Source organism: Crocodylus porosus, unplaced genomic scaffold (assembly GCF_001723895.1).
Source record: "Crocodylus porosus isolate Cpor-Errol unplaced genomic scaffold, CroPor_comp1, whole genome shotgun sequence".
In the NCBI taxonomy this organism is placed as follows: Eukaryota; Metazoa; Chordata; order Crocodylia; family Crocodylidae; genus Crocodylus; species Crocodylus porosus.
The window spans coordinates 2,079,569-2,100,218 of NW_017728918.1; the positions used below are offsets into that span (position 1 = coordinate 2,079,569).

Genomic DNA, 20,650 nt, shown 5'->3' on the forward strand with positions numbered 1-20,650 from the left:
GCCTGCCTGCCTGCCTGCCCACCACCACCACTGCTGGTGCTGTTCTCTAGGCTGAGCTCAGCCTAGAGAGTGGCAGTGGTAGAAGAGCAGGCAGGTTTCCTCTTCCCTGCCTGCTCCCCTGGGACACTACTAGCTGCCACAGATAAGTGGGGAGCTGCAGGGCAGGGGAGATTAGAGACCTGGGGTGAGCAGGGCCCAGTCTGGGCTGGTGGGGGGTAGCAGGTCCAATCTGGGCCAACAATGGGGTGATGTTCCCAGTGCTGGCCAGCAGGGTCCTGATCTGGGCGGTTCATTCTTGGGACCTACACTGGCCTAGAGAGCAGCTGAGCCAGGCAGGTGCAGAGCCAAGTTGTCAGCTCCTAGTTACTCCCCTGATTGCCCACCAAAGGCAGGTCAGAGCAGGTTATGTTACAGAGTATTAACGTTTAAGCTGTGACTGCTCACAGCACATGCTAACTTTAACACAGCCTAACATTTGTAAAAGTTAGCACATGCTAATTTTAACATGTAACTACACCCTACGAGTAGGAAAGTATGTACTACTTGTGTTATAGCATGTAGTCTAACATATCAATCTTTTCTCCATGCCATTAGGAATGAGGGGAGAATCCTATTTCTTTGGAATGCGCGGCCTCAGCCACTACAGCTGTATCCCAGAGGACGGGGGACTTTTCCTGCTGTACTCCATAGAACGGGACAAGGATATAAAGAGATGTTTTGCAGAGGAAGAGTTTCATGAAATAACTGATTTCACTGATCTTCCAAACTCTCTCTTCGCATGTAATGTCCACCAGTCAGTGTTCGAAGGCAAGGACAGTAAGGTACAGTGTCAGTTTTCCAGGTTTATTAGGTTTGTGGAAAGGATTTGTTAAACATTGAATGGTGCAATGCCGGTTTTCATTTCTGTTCTATTCTTTAAAAAACTCTTTGCATTATTAAATGTTCACCCTGTATGGTGTAATAGGAGAATGGACTACAGGAGTTTTTGTCCTGGGGGTAGTTAACGTTTTGGGATACTTTTTCAAAGTTTTTTAAATAAAGGTTCCTGCTGAGTAAAGTGCATAAAATGTTTAAATTTTGTTCATGTTCTACAAATCTCACCAAACATGTGGGCATACATCTCCTAGCAACCATCACAGCGGATCTGGTGGAGGTGGCAAAGTTAAACACACAAAAGAATATTTCTTTTGCTTGCTGATAAGATGTTACTGTGATGCGAAGCTGTTTTTCCCATATTCATAAATGTTCTTAAGTTGTACTGTGAAGTATCTACTTAACTTAAAAAGTGAAAAACAGGGTGGGGTGGAAAAGGCCCCCTTTCTCTTTCTTTAGGCATGTTAACTATGTAGACAGTTCACAAAGTTTATAGCTCAGTAATTAGTCTTTAAACAGACCTTTGAAGTAGTCTGTGGCTTGTGGTTAAAAATTATGCATAAGCTGTTGGTTTCTTGCATAGGAAATATATTCTGAGGCATCTTTATGGTGAGGGTAGTAAGACTATGTTGTGTAGGATAAGGCTAGGCTGGGTGCTACAGGGATATCCAGCCTCATAATTACAGCTACTTTAGGTGGCTGTATGCGTGCTCTTGAGTCTGGATGGAAAATCTTAGTCGAGATGGCTTTCCTGAAATGCATTTTGTTGAAGCTCACTGCAAAAGCAGCCAGCCAAAACTGCACTTTGATTAAAGCAGGGGTGTCAAACATATGGCCTGCAAAGCCGGGTCATCTGCCATTCTGTTTTTGCTGGGTTGCAGGGCTTGCCAGAATTGGGGCTCTGGCTGGTGTGGCAGGGTTTCTGCCTGCAGTGCTGCTGGAGCTGCCTGCCACTCTGGCTCTTGTAGGAGCACTAGCTGCCACCCCAGGAAGCCCAGCCATTCTGGGCAAAGCTGGTGCCCTGGCTGCTTTGCTGCTTCCTATGGCGCTTCTGGGGTTGCCTGCACGAGAGCCAGGGTGCAGCCCATGGGCACCTGAAAAGCAGGCCCTCCAACTGATTTGAGTTTGACAACTCTATTTAAAGCATATTTAGGATGGAGGAAGAACCTGTGCAATGGGATGATCTATTTTAAACTGTTTAGGAGTTATTTGCTCCTATTTTAGTCTCTTCTGTACCCATGTGATTGTGTTATAGATAATGAAAAAGTAACACAGTGTCATTACCACCATGCTGAAACCTCTGTACCTTCAGAGATGGTGTAAAGGTGTTCTACATTTGTTCCCTCTTCTCTGTTTTGCTTCCCAGTCCTTCCCCTTCTTTACCCTCTAAGTTCACCAGATACCTGAAAAATATCTGTACTCCAGTTTGAGAAACTGTTATGGGGGGAGGTATGAATGGTTTCAGAGCTCCAGCAAGTCAAGCTGCAGAAAGGGGTGCATGGAAGGAAACTTCTGATTTAAAGGCGGTGGTTCGTGTATCTCCACTGAGATTCTGTGAGTAAAATTATCTGCATGTACCTTTTGGTATTCAGAGTTTGTGAACATGTATCTGTGTTCAGAATTAAGATGTTTTGTGTCAGCTGTGGATAAATGGTTGAGGGAGGAATATTTTTGAATCTGTTCCTAGTATTTCTCTTGATGAAGAAAATAATTCATCTTGGGCCTCAAACCCTCCATCTCTCTTGGGTGACAGGCCTGTACTAAAACTGTGCATCAAACTGCTATAAAACAAAGCACCAAATCCTAACTTTAGAAAAAATTGCAATATTTGATGTTCTTTTAAATAATATTTACCTTGCTGTGCCCTCAAAACGGTCTGCAGTGTGGGTGCATTGTCACCATTCTACACACTGCTGAGAGCTCTTGACTTTAACAGGTACTGAAGATCACAAAATGCTTTGCCCCTTAAGTTATTCCTAGAGCTGTGCAAAAAAATGTTAAAGGGGGGTTGGAGGTGGATCTTGGTTAAAATCTTTGCAGCAGTTTCTCTAGCCATGAGCAAATTTTCCTTTAGAAAAACTATATGCTTAGCCATTCTTTCCCATCCAAAAGCTGGATTATTTGCTAGCAAAGGAACCAGGTAATAGGCCTATTTTAGAACTGGAGATGGGCCTGTTGAAAGTATCTGGGTTGAGATTAGAAGCGAGAGTAACAAGCGTGATGTCATGGCAGGAGTCTGCTATAGACCACCGGATGAGGAGGAAGCAGTGGATGAGGCTTTCTTCAGGTCAACTAACAGAAATTTCTGGTTTTTATGGGGGAATTGAATCCCCCTGACGTCTGCGGAGAGCGCAATATAGCAGTGTGCAGGCAATCCAGGACGCTTTTGGAGGGTGTTGGAGACAGCTTCCTGGTGCAAGTGTTGGAGAGAACAGCTAGGAGCCACGCTTTTCTTGACTTGCTGCTCACAAACAGGGAAGAATTGATGGGGGATGTAGAAGTGGATGGCAAGTTGGGTAACAGTGACCATGAGATGACTGAGTTCAGGATCCTGACAAATGAAGAAAGGAGAGCAGCAGAGTATGGACCCTGGACTGCAGAAAAGCAGAGTTTGACTCCTTTGGGGAACTCATGGGAAGGATCTACTGGCAGATCAGTCTGAGGCAGAAAGGAGTCCAGAAGAGCTGGCTGTACTTTAAAGAAACCTTACTGAGGACTCAGGAACAACCCATCCTGGTGCGCAGGAAGACTAGCAAATATGGCAAGAGATCTGCGTGGCTTAGCAGAGAACTCTTCAGTGAGCTTATGTACAAAAAGGAAGCTCACAAGTTGTGGAAGCTTGGAAGGAGTATAAGAGCATTGCTCGGTCATGCGGGGGGTGAAATCAGGAAGGTCAAAGCACAACTGGAGTTTCAGCTAGCAAGGGGCATGAAGGGTAACGAGAGAAGTTTCTGCAGGTATTTTAGCAACAAGAGGGAGGCCAGGGAAAGTGCAGGTCCCTCACTGAATGGGGGAGGCAACCTAGTAACAGATGACAGGGAAAAGCCTGAAGTGCTCATTGCTTTTAGTGGAGGAGGTGAGCAGCCCTCAGCGGTGAAACAGCAGGTTAGGCACTATTTAGAAAAGCTGCACATGGTACAAGTCCATGGAGCCAGATGCAGTGTATCTGAGGATGTTGAGGCAGTTGACTGATGTGATTGCAGAGCTTCTGGCCATCATCTTTGAAAACTCATAGCGACTGGGGGAGGTCCTGGATGATTGGAAAAGGGCAAATATAGTGCCCATCTCTTAGAAAGGGAAGAAGTAGGATCCAGGGAACTGCAGATCAGTTAGCCTTACCTCAGGCCCTGGAAAAATCATGGAGCAGGTCCTCAAAAGAATCTATTTCTAAGCTCTTGGAGGAGAAGGTGCTTAGGAGCAGTCAGCATGGACTCACCAAGGGCAAGTCATGGCTGACCAACCTAATTGCCTTCTGGGATAGATGACTGGCTCTGTGGATGTGGGGAAAGCAGTAGACATAATATACCTTGACTTAAGCAAGGCTTTTGATACTGTCTCCCACAGCATCCTTGCAAGCAAGCTGAGGATCTATGGGTTGGATGAATGGATTGTAAGGTGGATAAAAAGCTGGCTGGATTTTGGGGCTCAATGGGTAGTAATCAATGACTCAATGTCTGTCTGACAGCTGGTATCAAGTGAAGTGCCACAGGGTCAGTCCTGGGGCCAGTTTTGTTCAATATCTTCATTAACGATCTGGAAGATGGCATAGAGTCCACCCTTGTCATGTTTGCAGATGACACCAAGCTGTGTGGTGTAGTAGATATGCTGGAAAGTAGGGCTAGGATTCAGAGCGACCTAGACAGATTGGAGGATTGGACTAAAAGAAACCTTATGAAGTTCAGCAAGGACAAGTGTGAAGTCCTGCACTTAGGACAGAGGAATCCCATGCACCGCTACAGCCTGGGGACTGACTGGCTGGGCAGCAGCTCTGCAGAAAAAGACCTGGGGACAGTAGGATAGGTATGAGCCAGCAGGGTCCCCTTGTTGCCAAGAAGGCTAACAGCATACTGGGCTGCATTGCTAGGAGCCTTGCCAGCAGATCGAGGGGAAGTGATTCTTTCCCTCTGTTCTCCACTGGTGAGGCCACATCTGGAGTCCTGTGTCCAGTTTTGGCTCCCTGCTACAGAAAGGATGTGGACAAGTTAGAGAGAGTCCAGCAGAGAGCAAGGAAAATGGTTCTGTGGCTGGGACACTTGATTTATGAAGAGAGACTGGGGGAACTGGGTTTATTTAGTTTGGAGAAGAGAAGACTGAGGAGGGATTTGGTAGCAGCCTTCAACCAGTTTGAGAAAGCCTTGCCTGGGATGATCTACTTGGAGACAGTCCTGCTTTGAGCAGGGGACTGGACTGGATGTGACTTCTTTAGGTCCCTTCCAACCCTCATTTTCTATGATACTATGATAGCAGTCTTGAAAACATGAAAAACTGATGACTGTGTCAAGAACAGTGCCTCAGTTTTGGAACTATGAAGTTTTGATAATGTGTATGTATTCACAAGCTATCTATACCTACAGGTAGTAATTGAAATGTATTCAAGAGCACTGTTTACTGGTAAGAAGCAACTCTCTTCACTTCCTGCTCTCTTATGTTAGGCTAGATAGGATTATATTACAGGCTTCCTAGTAACACAAACACTGCATCAAGAGACTGATTATGATTTTTCTATTTCTTATGTTCCCAGCTGATTTTGCTGTCCTAATCCTTTCTATTAGTAACTGTTGCTGCAGGATAAAATCATGCATTATTTTAATATAAAATATTGTGCCTCCACTCAGCTAGTTAGCTGCAGTTGATTTTTGGAATGTTTAATAAGCGCTGCCAACAGAATCACATCTTAAAATACTTGATACAAATCCAGTTTGTAGTGAAGGCATGGTGATAGTGAAAGAACCACACCTCTGTAACTTTTGTGCCTACTTTTTACCTACCAAATTTTATCTGTCTTACAGACTTTTGCAGTAAGACTTTGTTTATTGGTTTTGCTTTTTAGGGTCCTGGTTCAGATAGTTTTTTTTACAAAAAGTAGAGACAGACAGACAGGGCTGCTGTCTTAGCTGTTTTCATTTGGTGTCTGAGCTTGAAGCATAAACCTTTTTATTTTAGAATTGTTCAATGTCATGTGTACCCAGATCCTAGACACAATTTTTGTCCTACTGGATTTACATTGACAATTTTAAGGCACTTCATGTAATATATCTCAGCCTTGCGTGTTGTTCCTATTTTACTGTATTGATGGAAAAGTTGGAAATTTACTAAAAGCAAAGATATTTAATTGCTTTTGAAAGCAAATGCCTTAGACATACTGGGCACATCTACATGTGCATTAAGGCGCTTTTCCTAATGTGCATTAAATTAATACCTCCAATAGAAAAAATGTGCATTAAGCTGCATTAATATGCAGTAACAAATGCACATGGTTTACTGCACATTAGTGTAATCACACAGTTTCTTAATGATGCTTTAATGCACAGTAAAACAGGGTACTGTGAATTAAAGCATGCATGTAGATGCGCTCATTAAGTAAATGTATTTTTAAATGTAATAAATTTATAACAAATGCTGAGGTTCAAAAAGTTCAACATTCTTTTATCTCTGGGGTATCTTTTACAGTAAATAAGACAGGGATTTTTGGAGTATTTGTTAAGAATGAAGCCAGAGGATGTATCAGTAGGGAGCTGGAGGAACACTACAAAAGGGCTGCTGACGGATCTGAGCATTACTCGCTGATGGAAAGGCTATTGGACTTAACAACAGAGAGGACATGCAAAGAACAGCTCAGGATAGTCTTAAAGCCCCTCAGGGTGTTTATAGACGTGTGTGTATGTTGCGGGGGCGGAGAGCCTTCATTAATTAGCTAGCTGTGCTAATTAAAAGCTCCAAAGTGTCATGTGTATCAGCATTCCCCGAAAAAGTGGTGGCAGGGCATTTTGAACTAAAGCTCCTTTGAACACTCTGAGGTGTTCAAAGTGACCCACTGCCATTTTTCAGCATGGAGACGCTGATGCACATGATGCTGGAGGCTGTTGGAGCATATTAATTTTTGTGTTCCAGCAGACTCGATTAATTGGGTGCTGGATTTACAGCATGTTGAACAGCTTCTCTGCATGTGTGTATGTGCCCTAAGTGACATTGGGCTCTGTAGGAAGGAGTCATCTTCAGTTAATATTTTTTTAAAAGGTTCCTGGAACTGAAAGTATTTGATGCAATATGTACTTAGGATCTTCATATACTTATTCATTTGAAGTAAAAGAAACCAAAATACAGTATGGGATTAACTTAATTTCCTTTTCTTTTCTGGGAATGCTTTCTACAGCCTGTCACATAATGAATGGTCTTAAGCATTTTGTGTTCATGTGATTGAAAAATGTTCTATATCCCAGTTGTGGCTACCAGACCTCAAATGTATTTGTCCCTCTTCAAAATTAAACTTGTTGTTTCTCTGGATTTCATAGGTTTCTGTTCTTCACTGTCTTTCTGCATTTCTCCCTCCCTTTCTCACTCCTCGCTTACTTGAGGCTGGGAAGAATATCTTCGTAGTTTTAAGTTGATGAGACTTTGGATTATGACACTCTGAAGTGTGCAAATAGTGTCTGATTAGAAGATGGCTCTCTTCCTTCAGAGGGGAAAGGCTCTGAATTTTAGAAAAGAGATTGTCTATCTTGAGGACCCACTTAAAAGGTGACTGCTTGCCGATCCTTAATGGTAGTGGAGGAAAAGAAGATTAAGGCAGTTTGTCATGAATGCCTGCACCTTGGACTCTTGAGAAACAGTTGATTAAAGCTCCTTCGCCTTCCATAGACATTGTAGGAAAGAAACCAACCTTCAGTAGGCCTAAAACCACCTTAAAATAGCCATTATGGTGCATACACGGAAAATATATGTGAAATACAGTAAGAGCATTTACATGCATGCTCTGGGAATTCCCACGGACAAAGAACGTGTGCACTTGCCAGAGCTGGTGTCATGGTTTCCCTGGGGGAAGTATAGAGTAACCCCCTTTACAACCTAGCTAGGAACCTGGGATCAGAATCCAGCTTTCCTGATTCCCAGCACAGTAGAGCCTTGGCTTTGGTTTATTCATGTAGCTACATCATAAAAAGAATTCAAAAGTAATATTCCCTAAATTAGGGAATCTGCCTAAAAATCCAGTAATGGTTTTCACTCATTACCCACTTGTGAGAAGCTGTTGATCTACTACTCCCTTGAGTTTGAGAAGGACCTACTTCCTTGAGTTAAATCAGGTGCAACTTTTACAAATCCAGGGAATTATGCTGCTGGGAAAATAACACAAGATGATTAGATTCTATAGATTTAACTGATTATGGTGGAGCTGATTGCAACAGCATAGCTAAGGTCATTAAAGATTTTGCTCTCATCAGTGCCATTTAAGTATCGTTTGAAGAGGTTTTCCTCCTTGAATTGGTACTGAAGCCCAGGTCAGAGCTAAAATGAAGTGTCGTGCTTTCTTGTCATCCTGGTGATCTTGGGGTGGCGGGTGGTCTACCAGTGATTGCAGTATATTTTGCAGGAGAATAACGGCTACGACTTAAATGTGTAGAACGCTTAAGCAGAGGATGGTGAAGGAAGAGGGCAGCTTAGCTGTGGTAATGGGAGTGGAGCTTTGAATGATAGATTACTAAAAAAAAAAAAAACAAAAAAACCCCCCAAAAACATTGATTTCACATAACTACTTCATTTTTACTAATGTATGCATTTTTACTAATTTACATTTATTAATGTAATGTATTTTTCCAAGGTAAAATTAATGTCTTGTAAAAAATCCTATTAATGACTTGGTCCTGCTTTAATTAAAGACAGGGAAACTATTGTTATTAGCTTCTCTTCTCAGCATTCAACAGGATGAGAGATTTTTACAGAACTCTCTCTCAATCTATAGAGTTGGTTTCAAGTACATGCTTTAAGAAAACTCTGGCCCAGCATAGGGCATGTATCCAGCAACAACCAATGCAACTGCCCACCATGGATAGAATATATTAGTCGTTTTTTTCCCAATGCAGGAGGTGCATTCTGAGATGGATCTTGTCTGTCTGGAAGAATATTTGCTCTTTTGTTCCCTCTCTGGCTATATTACATCATTCTCTAGTTTCTTATGTGTAGAGTCATCATTATTTTTAGAAGGTGGAACACTTTTCTTTGTTCTAAAAATAATATTCAGGCCTGGACTGTATGGAAAGTCACCCCAGCAAAGATGAAGTCACTGCTCCAAGGCTGGAATGGAATGCGGGCTCCGGTCCTGGCTTCCCAGTACACTTATTGTTGCTTTATTTTACTTTCAGTTTTTCTACCTTTTAAGGTTGCCTCCTGTTGATATGATAACATTATCAGAAACTGCCACTTGAATCCATGGCTGTTTTTGTGCTGTGGAGTGTTTACCTACTCGCATACAGCAGAACAACACATGGTATGAACGTGTTAACCCTTATCACTTGGGGGGAAAAACAGGGCCATTCTTTATAGCATAATATATTATAATGCAGCTAGTAAGGACTGAGATTGCAAATGGACCAAAACAGGTCCTTCACCATTGTGTAAATCTTCATTATGAAATCAGCCCACCATCATGCCATCTTCTACAGGTAGGCCCTGGTATTATGAACAAGAGAACACTATTCCTAGAATCATAGAAAATTACGGTTGGAAGGAACTGCAAGAGATCATTTTGTCCAACTCCATGCTCAAAGCAGGACCATTTCCAGCTATATCACCCCAGCCAAAGCTTTGCCTCCCCAGGTCTTACAAACCTCCAAGGATAGGGATTCTGCCACCTCTTTGGGTCGTCTGTTCCAGTGTTTTACTGCCCTCCTCATGAGTTTTTCCTAATATCTAACCTCATCTTCCCTTGCTTCGAAGAGCAGACTGTGTAAAAAGAATCCTTATTACATACCATCTATTCTGGCTCCTTCCCCTGCAATCTGTGCCGCTGCAATGTATTGTGTGCTAGCTAGAGCGTTTGCGGCTTTTATTAACCTGGTATCATGGCTGCATCTAAGATCATGTCCAAAATGCGTAATGTGAAAGCAGCCTTACCTTTATTTAGTTTTATTTGGGTATTTAACAATCTGAGGTCTGATTTGCCAGAAGGATTCTAGTTTGATCTGCTGTATATCAGTTGTATACACATTTGTATTTTGTCTAACAAATCTACTGGAGGACCCTATCTATCAAGGGACACAGTCAGCTTTAGTATCCGCTTCTGGAATTGGGAGAGCTGCTGGAATGAAGCCTTGGTATTATAGATTGGTAGATTTATAGATTGTATGGGGCTGGAAGGGACATTGTAGATCATCGGGTCCAGTCCCCTTGCACTAGGCAGGAAAAGACAACTGGGGTCAAGTAATCCCAGCAAGGTGACTGTCCAGTCTCCTTTTGAAGATTTCCAGGGTAGGTGACTATACCACCACTGGAGGGAGTTTATGTACTTGCAATTAAAGTTGGAAATTAAAATTTCCAACTTCCATGCAAGGAAATTAAAGTTTCCTTGCATGTCCATCTCTGCATTTGCTGCCACAACAGGACAGCATGTGTCAAGGGGCTTGGGACACAATTTGAATCCAGACATGTAATAGTCCTTGAACCCTCAAAGCTTGACTAGAACAGCACCCCCAGTGTGCACAGTTAACTAGAAAGTTTTGGGCCTTCCCTGACACCTGCATTTTGAGGTGCAGATCCTTTATCTAGTTTAGCAAGGGGCTGAGGCTTGTTGTAGACCCTGTTCTGACTGGCTGCATCTACACAAGCTATTAATGCAGGTCAGCAAACTCTGGTGCAGTTTGTCCTGGAGTCAGCTGCTCCTGGGTGCAGCATCTTCATGTGTGCCAGGGACCACAGCAGTCTGAGCCAGGGCAGAGAAGCCCCAGGCTGGCAGCAGGTTCAGGGGGTCAGCCCCGGGTCCTGGGTGTAGGTGTTGAGTGCAGAGGGGTTGACTGGGGCATAAGACTGCCAAAACTCCAGAGCTGTGAGCCTGCTGCCAGCCTGGGGCTGCTCTGAACTGGCTGAAACTGCCGCAGTCCCAGCCATTGTCCACATTTGTGTTTCTGCACAGTAAATGACTCTGCCATAAGATAGTATTGCCCTCGATGATACTATCTTATGGTGGAGTTAATTAATTTACTGTGCCTTAATACTGGTGCACATGTAGGTGGTAATGCTTTATTGCGGAGATAAAGTGTATGTGTAGTAGATGCTTTCATTGAGGCATAAGGAAATATTTAAGTGTGTTCATATTTTGGTAGGCATGTCTTACCCAAGCAGAATGCTGATATTAATGAGAACAAAGGGATGCTAAGGATGCCATAAGGCAGTGGTTCTTAATTTTTTTAGACTCAAGGTATTCCTTGGAAAATGCCAGCTCTTAGTTCTCACTTGTTTTTTGACTACAGAAAAATTAATAGAGCGATTCTGTTGCAAAGAGCTCAGAAAGACTACAACTGGTTGGAATTGTTTTAACACTATGAATTCTGATTTGAAATCTTGTGAAAGTGCACATCTAACAGTGGTAACATTGTGTTAGAGCCCACAGCACCCTTGAAAAGATCACAAGGCATCCCAAGGTGCTGCAACAGCCTGGCTGAGAATCAGTGCTATAGGAGATCCCATTGTGAATTTCTGACCCGCTGTTCTTTAACCATTAATATAGCCATTTGCAGGGAGCATTAGCAGTGGATTATGCTACTTGTCCCTAGTAGAATCAGGATTTTATACACACATGGTTCTGCTCTCATATGAAGCCATTTCAAAATTCTCCAGTGTCTGCCAGTGTCTTGTAGTAATAGGCATCCTATTGTCTAGATTGGGGTTTGCAACCTATGGCCTGCGGGCTGAATCTGGCCCGTAAAACCTCTGGTTCTAGCTTACGGATCTGTGACTAAAGTGGCATTTGGGAGCAGGGAGCCAGGTGACGGGGCCTTCAATGAAGGGGGAGCTTTCCCTTTGCCTCCCCACAGCTGGGCAGCAGGAAGAAGCAGCAGAAATGGCCAGGTGCCAGTGTCTGCTCCCATCAGATTCAGGATGGGTCATTCTGGCCAGAAAATGTGACCAACCTCTGCTCTAAATGGCCTGACAGTCTTCTTGGTGTTCCCGGCACTCTTGTTAGTAGCCTGGACCTGCTGAAATTGAGGAGGGAAAGCTATGTACGTTCTGCTGTATTTCTGGTCGGGTCAGCTGCCCAGCTTTCTCATCTGATAAGCTGGCAAAATCTCCTTATTCCTCTTGCATAGAAACAACTATTATGCAGTCACCACAATCTAGCCAGGTTTAAGCTAGCTGCTGACTAGAGTAGGCAAAATTAAAAGGGAAATGTATAATACTCATAGTTATCCTATTGGCATCCTGGAAGCAATAATTGTAAATACTCAATTCAGCACAAAGATATTTCTTTAAGTTATAATTTTGTATTCAGTGTCTTTTACATTGATGAACACACCTTGTGTGCCAGGGAAAGAGAGAGAGAATGCCACTGCAGAGATTTATGATGCGTTTGGAGTTATTTTCCCATCAGTGTACAGGGACTTGTATGCAAAAATGCGTCATGTTGATGGGATCATGCCTCTGGAGATGGACCAAGTGGGTTAAAGATAGGTTTGTCTTATCTGCAGCTGAGGTTTAGAATGATGCTTCAAAGCATTAAGTTATAATGTATAAGTATTGCTAATTTTATAAGGACAAGTAGATTGACATTTCCCCCAGAACACATAAGACAAGCTGTACTGTCTGCATTTGAAATTTGGAAGCTTACTGCTCTTTTTTAAAAGCTACTGTGGAAATATTCTTCCTAGCATTGCTTTCTGTGCTCACGCCTTGCTTAGCTGCATGCAGAGTGCTCACCATAGCATGACAAAACTGGGAAAATCTTTACTGGAGAAAGAATTAATACAAATACTGGAAGCAAGCATTATTGAAATAGGAGTGTCATTTGTGATCTGAATTATATAAATAATGTGGAGCATTAACAAGGTGTATTTTAGTGTAGACATAAAGTCTGTTCCAAGATTAAGACAGAACTGAGGTGGTGCCATTAGGAAAGGCAGTTTGCATTTCCTTGGTGAGCTAGAGAAAATGAAAAGGTCTTGTTTGTGGTTCAAATATAGAAACCCCTTCATGTTCACTCCAGTCCAGTCCTATGCCTTTCTATTCTCCTGTAGGGATAGCTTAGGATAAACAGTAGAGGTAGATGGAGGGCTAAATATCCCTGAATATGATGGGTAATAGGGTTAAGATGTCAGTTCTGCAGTTGCCTCTTTTTTTATAGGCTGAACCAAATCCCTGGCTCTGAATCCAGAGATCTGGACTAGAACATTTGGGCTGGAACATCTTTCCAGTTAACACTGGTAGAGAGCAGTCATATATCTGAAGTTCAACCAAGGACTTGCCCTAAAAAGAAAGACAAAGTAATCTGCAGGCTGTCTGGCCTTCCTAGAAAATTCAGACAACTTATTGCAGAAGAGGTAGATGCATGTAGAGCATCTTCATTGCAGTGGAACACAGGTGCATCTTTCACGGGGCAACAGTGTGCCGTACATACTCTTATGAGTAGGGGCCTACTTAAATCATGGTGAGACTAAACAATTTTCACAGGTTGGTCACAGCATAAAGAGCAAATATCGCTGACATTTCTTGGGCTGTGCTCCACCAGCCCCACCCCTCAGGCTGATTGGTGGAGAGGCCCCAGAGGTGGAGAAGGGACGAGGGGGCAGCCACCACCTTGTCTGCTGGCTGCCCCCTTGTGCTCCCCCCCCACTCGGCACTGACTGGCAAAAACGTCCCAGCGGGGGGGGGGTGAAGGGGTGGCTACCATCTTGTCTGCTGCCCTGCCAGCTGGTGCCTGCCCCCTGACCCTGCGCCCAGGCAGCCTGCAAGGTCAGGCCACAGCATTAGCAAGGATCACTGGCTCCTACTGGGGAGCCAGCATTTTATTTTTATTAAGGTTTTGTTTTAAGTTGATTTTGTGGAAAATCCTGGATTTTTTGGTTTCCACAAAATCCGCAGAATCTTGAATTATGTAGACCCCTACTTCTGAGATGAAAGAACCAAAAACAGTGTTGCACATTACCAGGACATTTTTAATATGACTTTATGCTTAAGTATCTTGGGTAATTCTGGTGTGTTGCTTTGTGTTGGTATTCATCAGTGAAATATTTTAGTGAAGGTTACTAGCAACTGGTACTGCTTGCATATCATGCTCAGCATCATTTCTGCATTGTTTTGCACTAGTCAGGACATCTGTATAGTGGTATCATTGTGACCAGAGCCTGGCAAAGCTATGGCAAGGTTAAGCCACAGATGGAATTAATAAACTCTGCAGTTGTATCTTTTTTGCATCCAATTAAACACTTAAGATGTTGGCACAATGCACTTTTAAAGTAAAGAGTAATTTCTTTTTATATTAGATGATGTAGTAGTTTTGTTTCCCCTATCAAAGGAAGAAGAAAAGCCAAATGTGTGTCATTTATAGCAGTGTTCTTGGTTTGTGCCACTAGATCATGTTATTCTTAACTAATTGACCCTTTTTTGTTTGGTTTTTTTGTTTGGTTTTTTTGCTCCTTTTTGGTCAATGAGATCTTAGTGCGCCCTTATTCCAAAGTCAACAAATATCAGTTTTTCTAGCTAATGATAATCAAAAGTGCAGTAAAGCTACCCTAATGAATTTAATACAGCAGCTGTTCCTGATCTTAATGCTATCATTGATATCGGAACTTTTGGATGGATTAGGATCTGCTTTCTGGCCAAAGAAAAAGGTTCCAAATGAAAGTCAGGCTTCATTACAAGTAGCTGCATACCATCTTTGTCCACAGATGACATTCAGATTGAATCGTATGGATGTAATGTGTGTACAGTTATTTTGAAATAACTTGCAATTAAAAGGATGTTACTACAACATAACTGAATCTGCCCAGAATCTTTCATATAAACTGCATTCCTCCAGAGTTAAATAGTATAGTGATCAGGGCAAAAAATGAATGATGGAGGAAAAGAGAAATTGAGGCAACATTATTTTTTCAGCTGACAATTGAAAATAATTTCAAGTGGAGAGATGCAGGAAGGTTATTCTAGGATGCAGAGGAGGCCAACAGTATCTGGAAGAGAAGCCAGTACTAGAAGATGAGTCCAATTCAGAGGTAAGCCAAGGGGAAGAAAATTTTTAGGGAATTTACACCTTTGTACATGTTTAAACAACATTAAGTTAAATCTATGGATGTTGATTGGAGGTTTGCCCTTTACTTCAATGGGGCAGGGACTTCATGATTAAACTCTAAAGAATTTAGAGATACTGCAGGGAAAGGAGTTTTAGGAGTGTTTGGGCTGCCTCAAGCCTAGTCTATATAGAGTTCAGCAGAGGCTGCTTGGACTCAGCAGCATTAGAAAATTTTTTGTTTTGTTTTTTCCAAGTGAATGTGTGTTGTAAATCAGCTGACTTACAAGCACATTAAAGATTATCCTCAGCAGCCTGAGTCTTAGTCATGTAGAAATCCAACCTTTGATGTTATTGGAACTAGTATGGTCAGGATGTCTGATTATAGTTTCAATCCTGGCATTTAGTGTGTTGGAATGTGTTTTTTCTTTCCTTCTGACCACAGAGTTATAGTGGTTCAAATTTGGAGAGGTTAACTTATTTTAGAACCTTATTTTAGGGATGTATTATTCTTTCTCTCGATATAAGAGCTCTAAGGGGGTCACAAAATGAAGCTAGTGGGTAGAAAGTTTAAAACTAAGAAAAGGAAGTTTTTTCACACAGCATGTAATTCAAGTGTGGAACTCATTGCCACCACATTTTGTGGAAGCTGACAGTTTACCCAGATTCATAAAGGGATGGGACAGATTCTTAGAGAAAAGGAGCATCAGCAGCTATTGAGCATGGGACTCAGGTACAGCCTCTGAATCAACTTCCTAGACTTTAAATGCTGAAGGCTGCAAGCGCGAGAGCAGCAGTGGAGAACACCTTGGTCACACTTGGTTCACTCTCTCTTTCAGCGTGCTGTGTGACACAGGATGCTGGACAAGATGGACCGATGGTCTGACACAGTAAATGGTGTTTCTTATGTTTTTTATGAAACTCTAACAGTCCCAGTTACTCTCCTTGTTGACTATGAAGCTAGTGCATGAAATCCAAAGGCCAAAGGAAGTTCTTTTTTTTTTTTCCTTTAACTATTTCTGAACATTCAACTGCTTCTCCAAATGTCTCATTATTCCAAGTCAAATGGAGGCCAAAGGGGCTTCTTTTGGGCTAGTTGTGTAGCTTCGATCATAGCCCTAAGTAGTATTGAGTTGCACTCAAGCAAGGGGTCTTGCTGAGGAATAAGCCTTAAAGGCATAATGCTTTTCCCAGCTCCTTGTCTTGTCAGGGGAGTTAGCAAGCTAGTAGCCAGCAGTACAGCTTGCTCCTTTTGTTGAATCCAGTTAGCTCCTCTCATGGAAAAAATGCTATTGCAGCTAAGAGAAAACACCAGCATCAACATCATCATATGGCATTTAACAGTAATATCCCTGCCAGACAATGGGGTAAAAGAAAACCTGTGGAAATGAGCTCATCTCCCATTAAGCTCTATAGGGGTTTAAAAAGGCCAGTTCTATCACTATTGAGTGTTATGTAAGTGTTCAAAAGAATTTAATAACAGACCACAGGCTCATAGAGAGGAAGGTGGTCTATAGTCCTTCTCCCTTTCATTTCCCCTAGGGGAATTTGTAATGAGGGCACATGGGGGGAACAGTCTCTGATATAGCTTAGCCCTTGCAATGGCAATTGGAAGTTTTCTGCACTCCCCACGTATGCTGGGCTGCCATGGGTCTTGTAGCCCTTTAACTGTATTTTCAGCTCTGGATCCTAACCTTGCTGTCTGAAGCAGTAGCATTGCTATGGGCACAATACAATTAAAGCACAGGAAGCATTCCAGTTACTTATCAGGGATCCAGGTTTTTGGTTTGCTTCGGTAAAATGTGGATTTTCTCATTTTAGCTTAGGCTTCTTGCTCTGCTGCCCTTCCCCTGCATCCTCCGTAGCTCAGTGGGCAGGACCCAGTGCGGCAAGGCAGAGTGGGGCTGGAAAGCTTGGTGCTGCTGCCATGAGCCCCGCACCGCCATGACAAGGCACTCACTCCATGCCCACCTGGCAGCAGTGGGGGTGGCAGCATGGAGTTGTGTCCCTTGCTGCTCTTGGGAAGGCAGGGGGTGCCTCGCTGTGATGGTGGTGGCGTCATTGAGCTTCCCCACGTCTCACCCACTGGGCTGCGGAGGCCCCTGGGGGAGGGCAGCAGGGCAAAGGGGCAATGGCATGGACAGGACACCAGCATATGAGGGCTGCTCAGCACCATAAAGCAGGGGGGCAGCCACAACTGGACCCACGTCCTTGTGAACCAACGGGGCAGGGAGAGCTCTGATTTTCCATGATAAAAAAACCCAAAATCAAACACCAAGATTTATAGGTATTTAGAATGTATTTTATTATAGTAATTGAGGCACTGGTAGGCTTCCAAACAGCTTTAAAATTGTTAATGTATCAGTAGAACATTATGTTCAGCTGATACCTATACATATATATATATATAGAGAGAGAGAGAAAACCAGGATCCCTGCTTACCTTGCATCCTCTTTGAAGCAATATCCCACCTAAAGAGCTGACCTTGGGTTAGCACTCTGTCAACTTGGTGGAGACTGTTTGGATTACATTGCTTTACTAGATACAGTTTTATTCTTAATAAATTTCTGAGTCCTGTGGGTATGGCTACCTCCAAATTAAAGTGAATTATCACTGTAAACCCATTTTCATCTCCAGCACTGGTCTGAAGCACAACTCCTCCGTGGCTAGGTCAAACATATTTTTGAAATTCATAAATGCGGACACAGGAGAACTTGCTTTAATTAGATGGAGTCAACTGATAGTGAATAGTTTTCTCTAATATACCAAGAATTGCCTTCTTCAACCCTTGTTTCTTTCCTGTTGTTCTCCCTTGCAGACTTCTCCAAGAGCAATTATCTTTATACATGATCTGCTCTTGTACTTGTTTGTTAATAATTTATGTCTCTTGTTAATTATTTACACTGGCCCTGTTCTTGTCTGCTAGTGACCATCTTCTGGGGAGTGGACAATGCACAGCAGCTTCTGTTAATCATTCGAAGAGCTGCATCTTGTGTTTGAGTTCCCCCCACTCCCATGGTTGTCAGTGGGAATTGAATGAATTTAGTGCCTTGCAGGATGTTGCTCTTGGAGTCATATTTCCATTCTTCCCTCTGTAAATCACATTTGCAGTATCTGGTATCAGTGAACAAAAAGCCTTCCTGGCTGCTGCTGACAATTGTTTCAAGTATATCTTTACTTCAGTACCAGTTGCATTTGGTCTCCTGTAGCCTCTTTTTACAGAGAGTGCACAACCATGCGTCTCACAGTTAGAGACAGAGAAGTCCATCTCTCTAATGGCATGGCATTGTGTCTAAAAATAAAATCCCTCATGATTTTTCCACTCCAGTTTCAAATGACTTGAATAATAAAGCTTATGATACGTTTTTGGAGATAATTCCATGGACTGATAGCCTTGTTTTGTTTTGTTTGTTACCATAAGGATTTTTTTAAAACTCTACTTTGCTTAACTTCATCCTGTATGAACACCCCTGTATATGTATTTAAAGAATTCCTCTCACTTCTTTGGTATTAATACCCTTCAAATGTGTGTGGGCTGCTTTGTCACAGCTGTGGCGATGTTCCCTGTGTACTGTGCATTTACGTGTAATTTCTGTGAGTGTTTGCAGAGAAGCTACTATTTAGTGAAGTCAAGTTAAGATAGCCTTCTCAGGAGGCACCTGCACAGTGTTTTGTCATGGAAATGTTACCTTTGTTTTGTTCTTTCTTGTCATCTGAAGTGAGTAGTTCTGGTGGAAAATACATGGTTGCCATTGAAAACCATCCTTTAAAACAATTTGCCTTTCAGCTTATATACCTACATTCTGTATCCTGGTTTCTAGTCTAAGAATCAAGTCTTGATGTGTTAGTTTAAAAAGAATTCTGGAAGTTTAGAAAGGTCTCAGTTTATGTATTTTTACTCTCAGTACCTTTATTGACTGTCCCATGAAAAGAGATTACATAGGTTTGACATGACCTGCTTTTTCTAACACATGCTATTTCCTGTTTCTTTCTATACCCCTGTGTCTCTAAACTGATTCTGCAACCTTCCGTCTTAATCTTTGGAAGGCTACCTGGTCCCAAAATTGGAATAATTGATCTCATTTTAAAGGTGGAAAAACATAAGTCTGTTTAAATCCTCAGGTACTATGCTGATTACTAATAGCAGTCTGAATATGCAACTGAGCAGATGTGGGATCCTCAGAGAATCATTTGGGGGAGAGACCATATAAGATTTTGAAGTTGTAAATGATGATGCCTATCGAGATTTTAAAAAGTTTACTTTTCTGTGTTTTAGTATGTATACATTGCAGGAACAATCTTAAATGGCAGATTATAGTCTTTACTAATAAATCTAAATCCTAAAAAGGGGATTCATTTTTTTTTAACCTTCTTCAGGCCTTAGCTGGAGCGAGGTTAAACACCACACATTCGCTCACCTGAGTAGGTTCACAGTTCCTTAAGTACAGCAAACAGCACATCTCTGTGATTTTATCCTTGTGTTGAAGTGTGCTGATCAGCCCCATGGTAGAGGTGATTATTTTTTATTAGACCAACTAGATGTTTGCCAAAAAAAAAGTCTTTATTTGCAAACTTTCAGGCACAGGCACCCTTCTTTAGGCCTATCTATAGACAAGGCACCGGTGTATCAGGACTGCTCAGCATTACAAAGCAGTGGGGGTGGGGGTAGCTGCTGCTGGACCCATGTCCTGGTGAGTGAAGGGGGCAGAGTGAGCTCTGATTTTTTTTTTTTTTTTCCCATAATAAAAAAACCCAAAATCAAACGCCAAAATGTATAGGTATTTAGAATTTATTTTATTATAGTGATTGTGATATAGTGATATAGAGATTCTTCAGCTCTATACATGGGCCCGAAAAAGAGTGTCTATGCCTGAAAGCTTGCAAACAGTCTTTTATCGTTGTTGTTGTTGTTGTTGTTGTTGTTGTTGTTGCAAACATCTGGTTGGTCAAATAAAAGATATTACCTCTACCACAAGTTCTGATTTCCTTTCCCTGTAGACCAATACGGCTGCAACTGGGATACCCAAGGAGTCAGTTTCCTCATTCCACCAGGTTTCAGTGATACCTGCCTTTCTAGGTTCCCCATAAGCAGATGTTGAATTCCATTTTTTCCCCTAAACTGTCAACTGTGGCACTGCAATAAGGGGCGAAAGCTCTTCTTTTTATATTTGTTCCCCTAACAATTTGCCTTTCCATCTGGATTCTGTGGTCACTTTTTCTGGATGACAACAGTCACTTGTGGTGCTCTGATGTGGTGCCAGAAGACTGGAAGAGGGCCAGTGTGGTTCCCATCTTCAAAAAAGGGAGGAAGGAGGACCCAGGAAACTATAGGCCAGTTAGTCTTACCTTGATCCTGGGTAAACTTTTTGAGTGAATTATTCTGGCACATGTCCATGAGGGACCAGCAGGGGAAGTTATGCTTAGGGGCAACCAACACGGGTTCATTAGAGGCAGGTCCTGTCAGACCAACCTGGTGGCCTTCTATGACCATGTCACCAAATCCTTAGATGCAGGGATTTTCATAGATTTCATAGACATTAGGGCTGGAAGGGACCTCGGGAGATCGAG

General features: G+C 42.4%; 1 protein-coding gene across 2 annotated transcripts in view; it reads left to right on the forward strand.

Annotated features, from left to right (window-relative positions):
* Positions 1-562: 562 nt before the first annotated feature.
* Positions 563-20,650, forward strand: part of RCAN2 (regulator of calcineurin 2) — a 157,737-nt gene continuing 137,649 nt past the window's right edge. For both annotated transcript variants that reach the window (XR_002101518.1, XM_019537121.1), the window contains exon 1: positions 563-821. Coding sequence is in view for 1 of the 2 variants with exons in the window: in XM_019537121.1 (XP_019392666.1) it covers positions 585-821 (237 nt within the window). In the remaining variant the exon portion in view is untranslated. The remainder of the gene's footprint in view (positions 822-20,650) is intronic.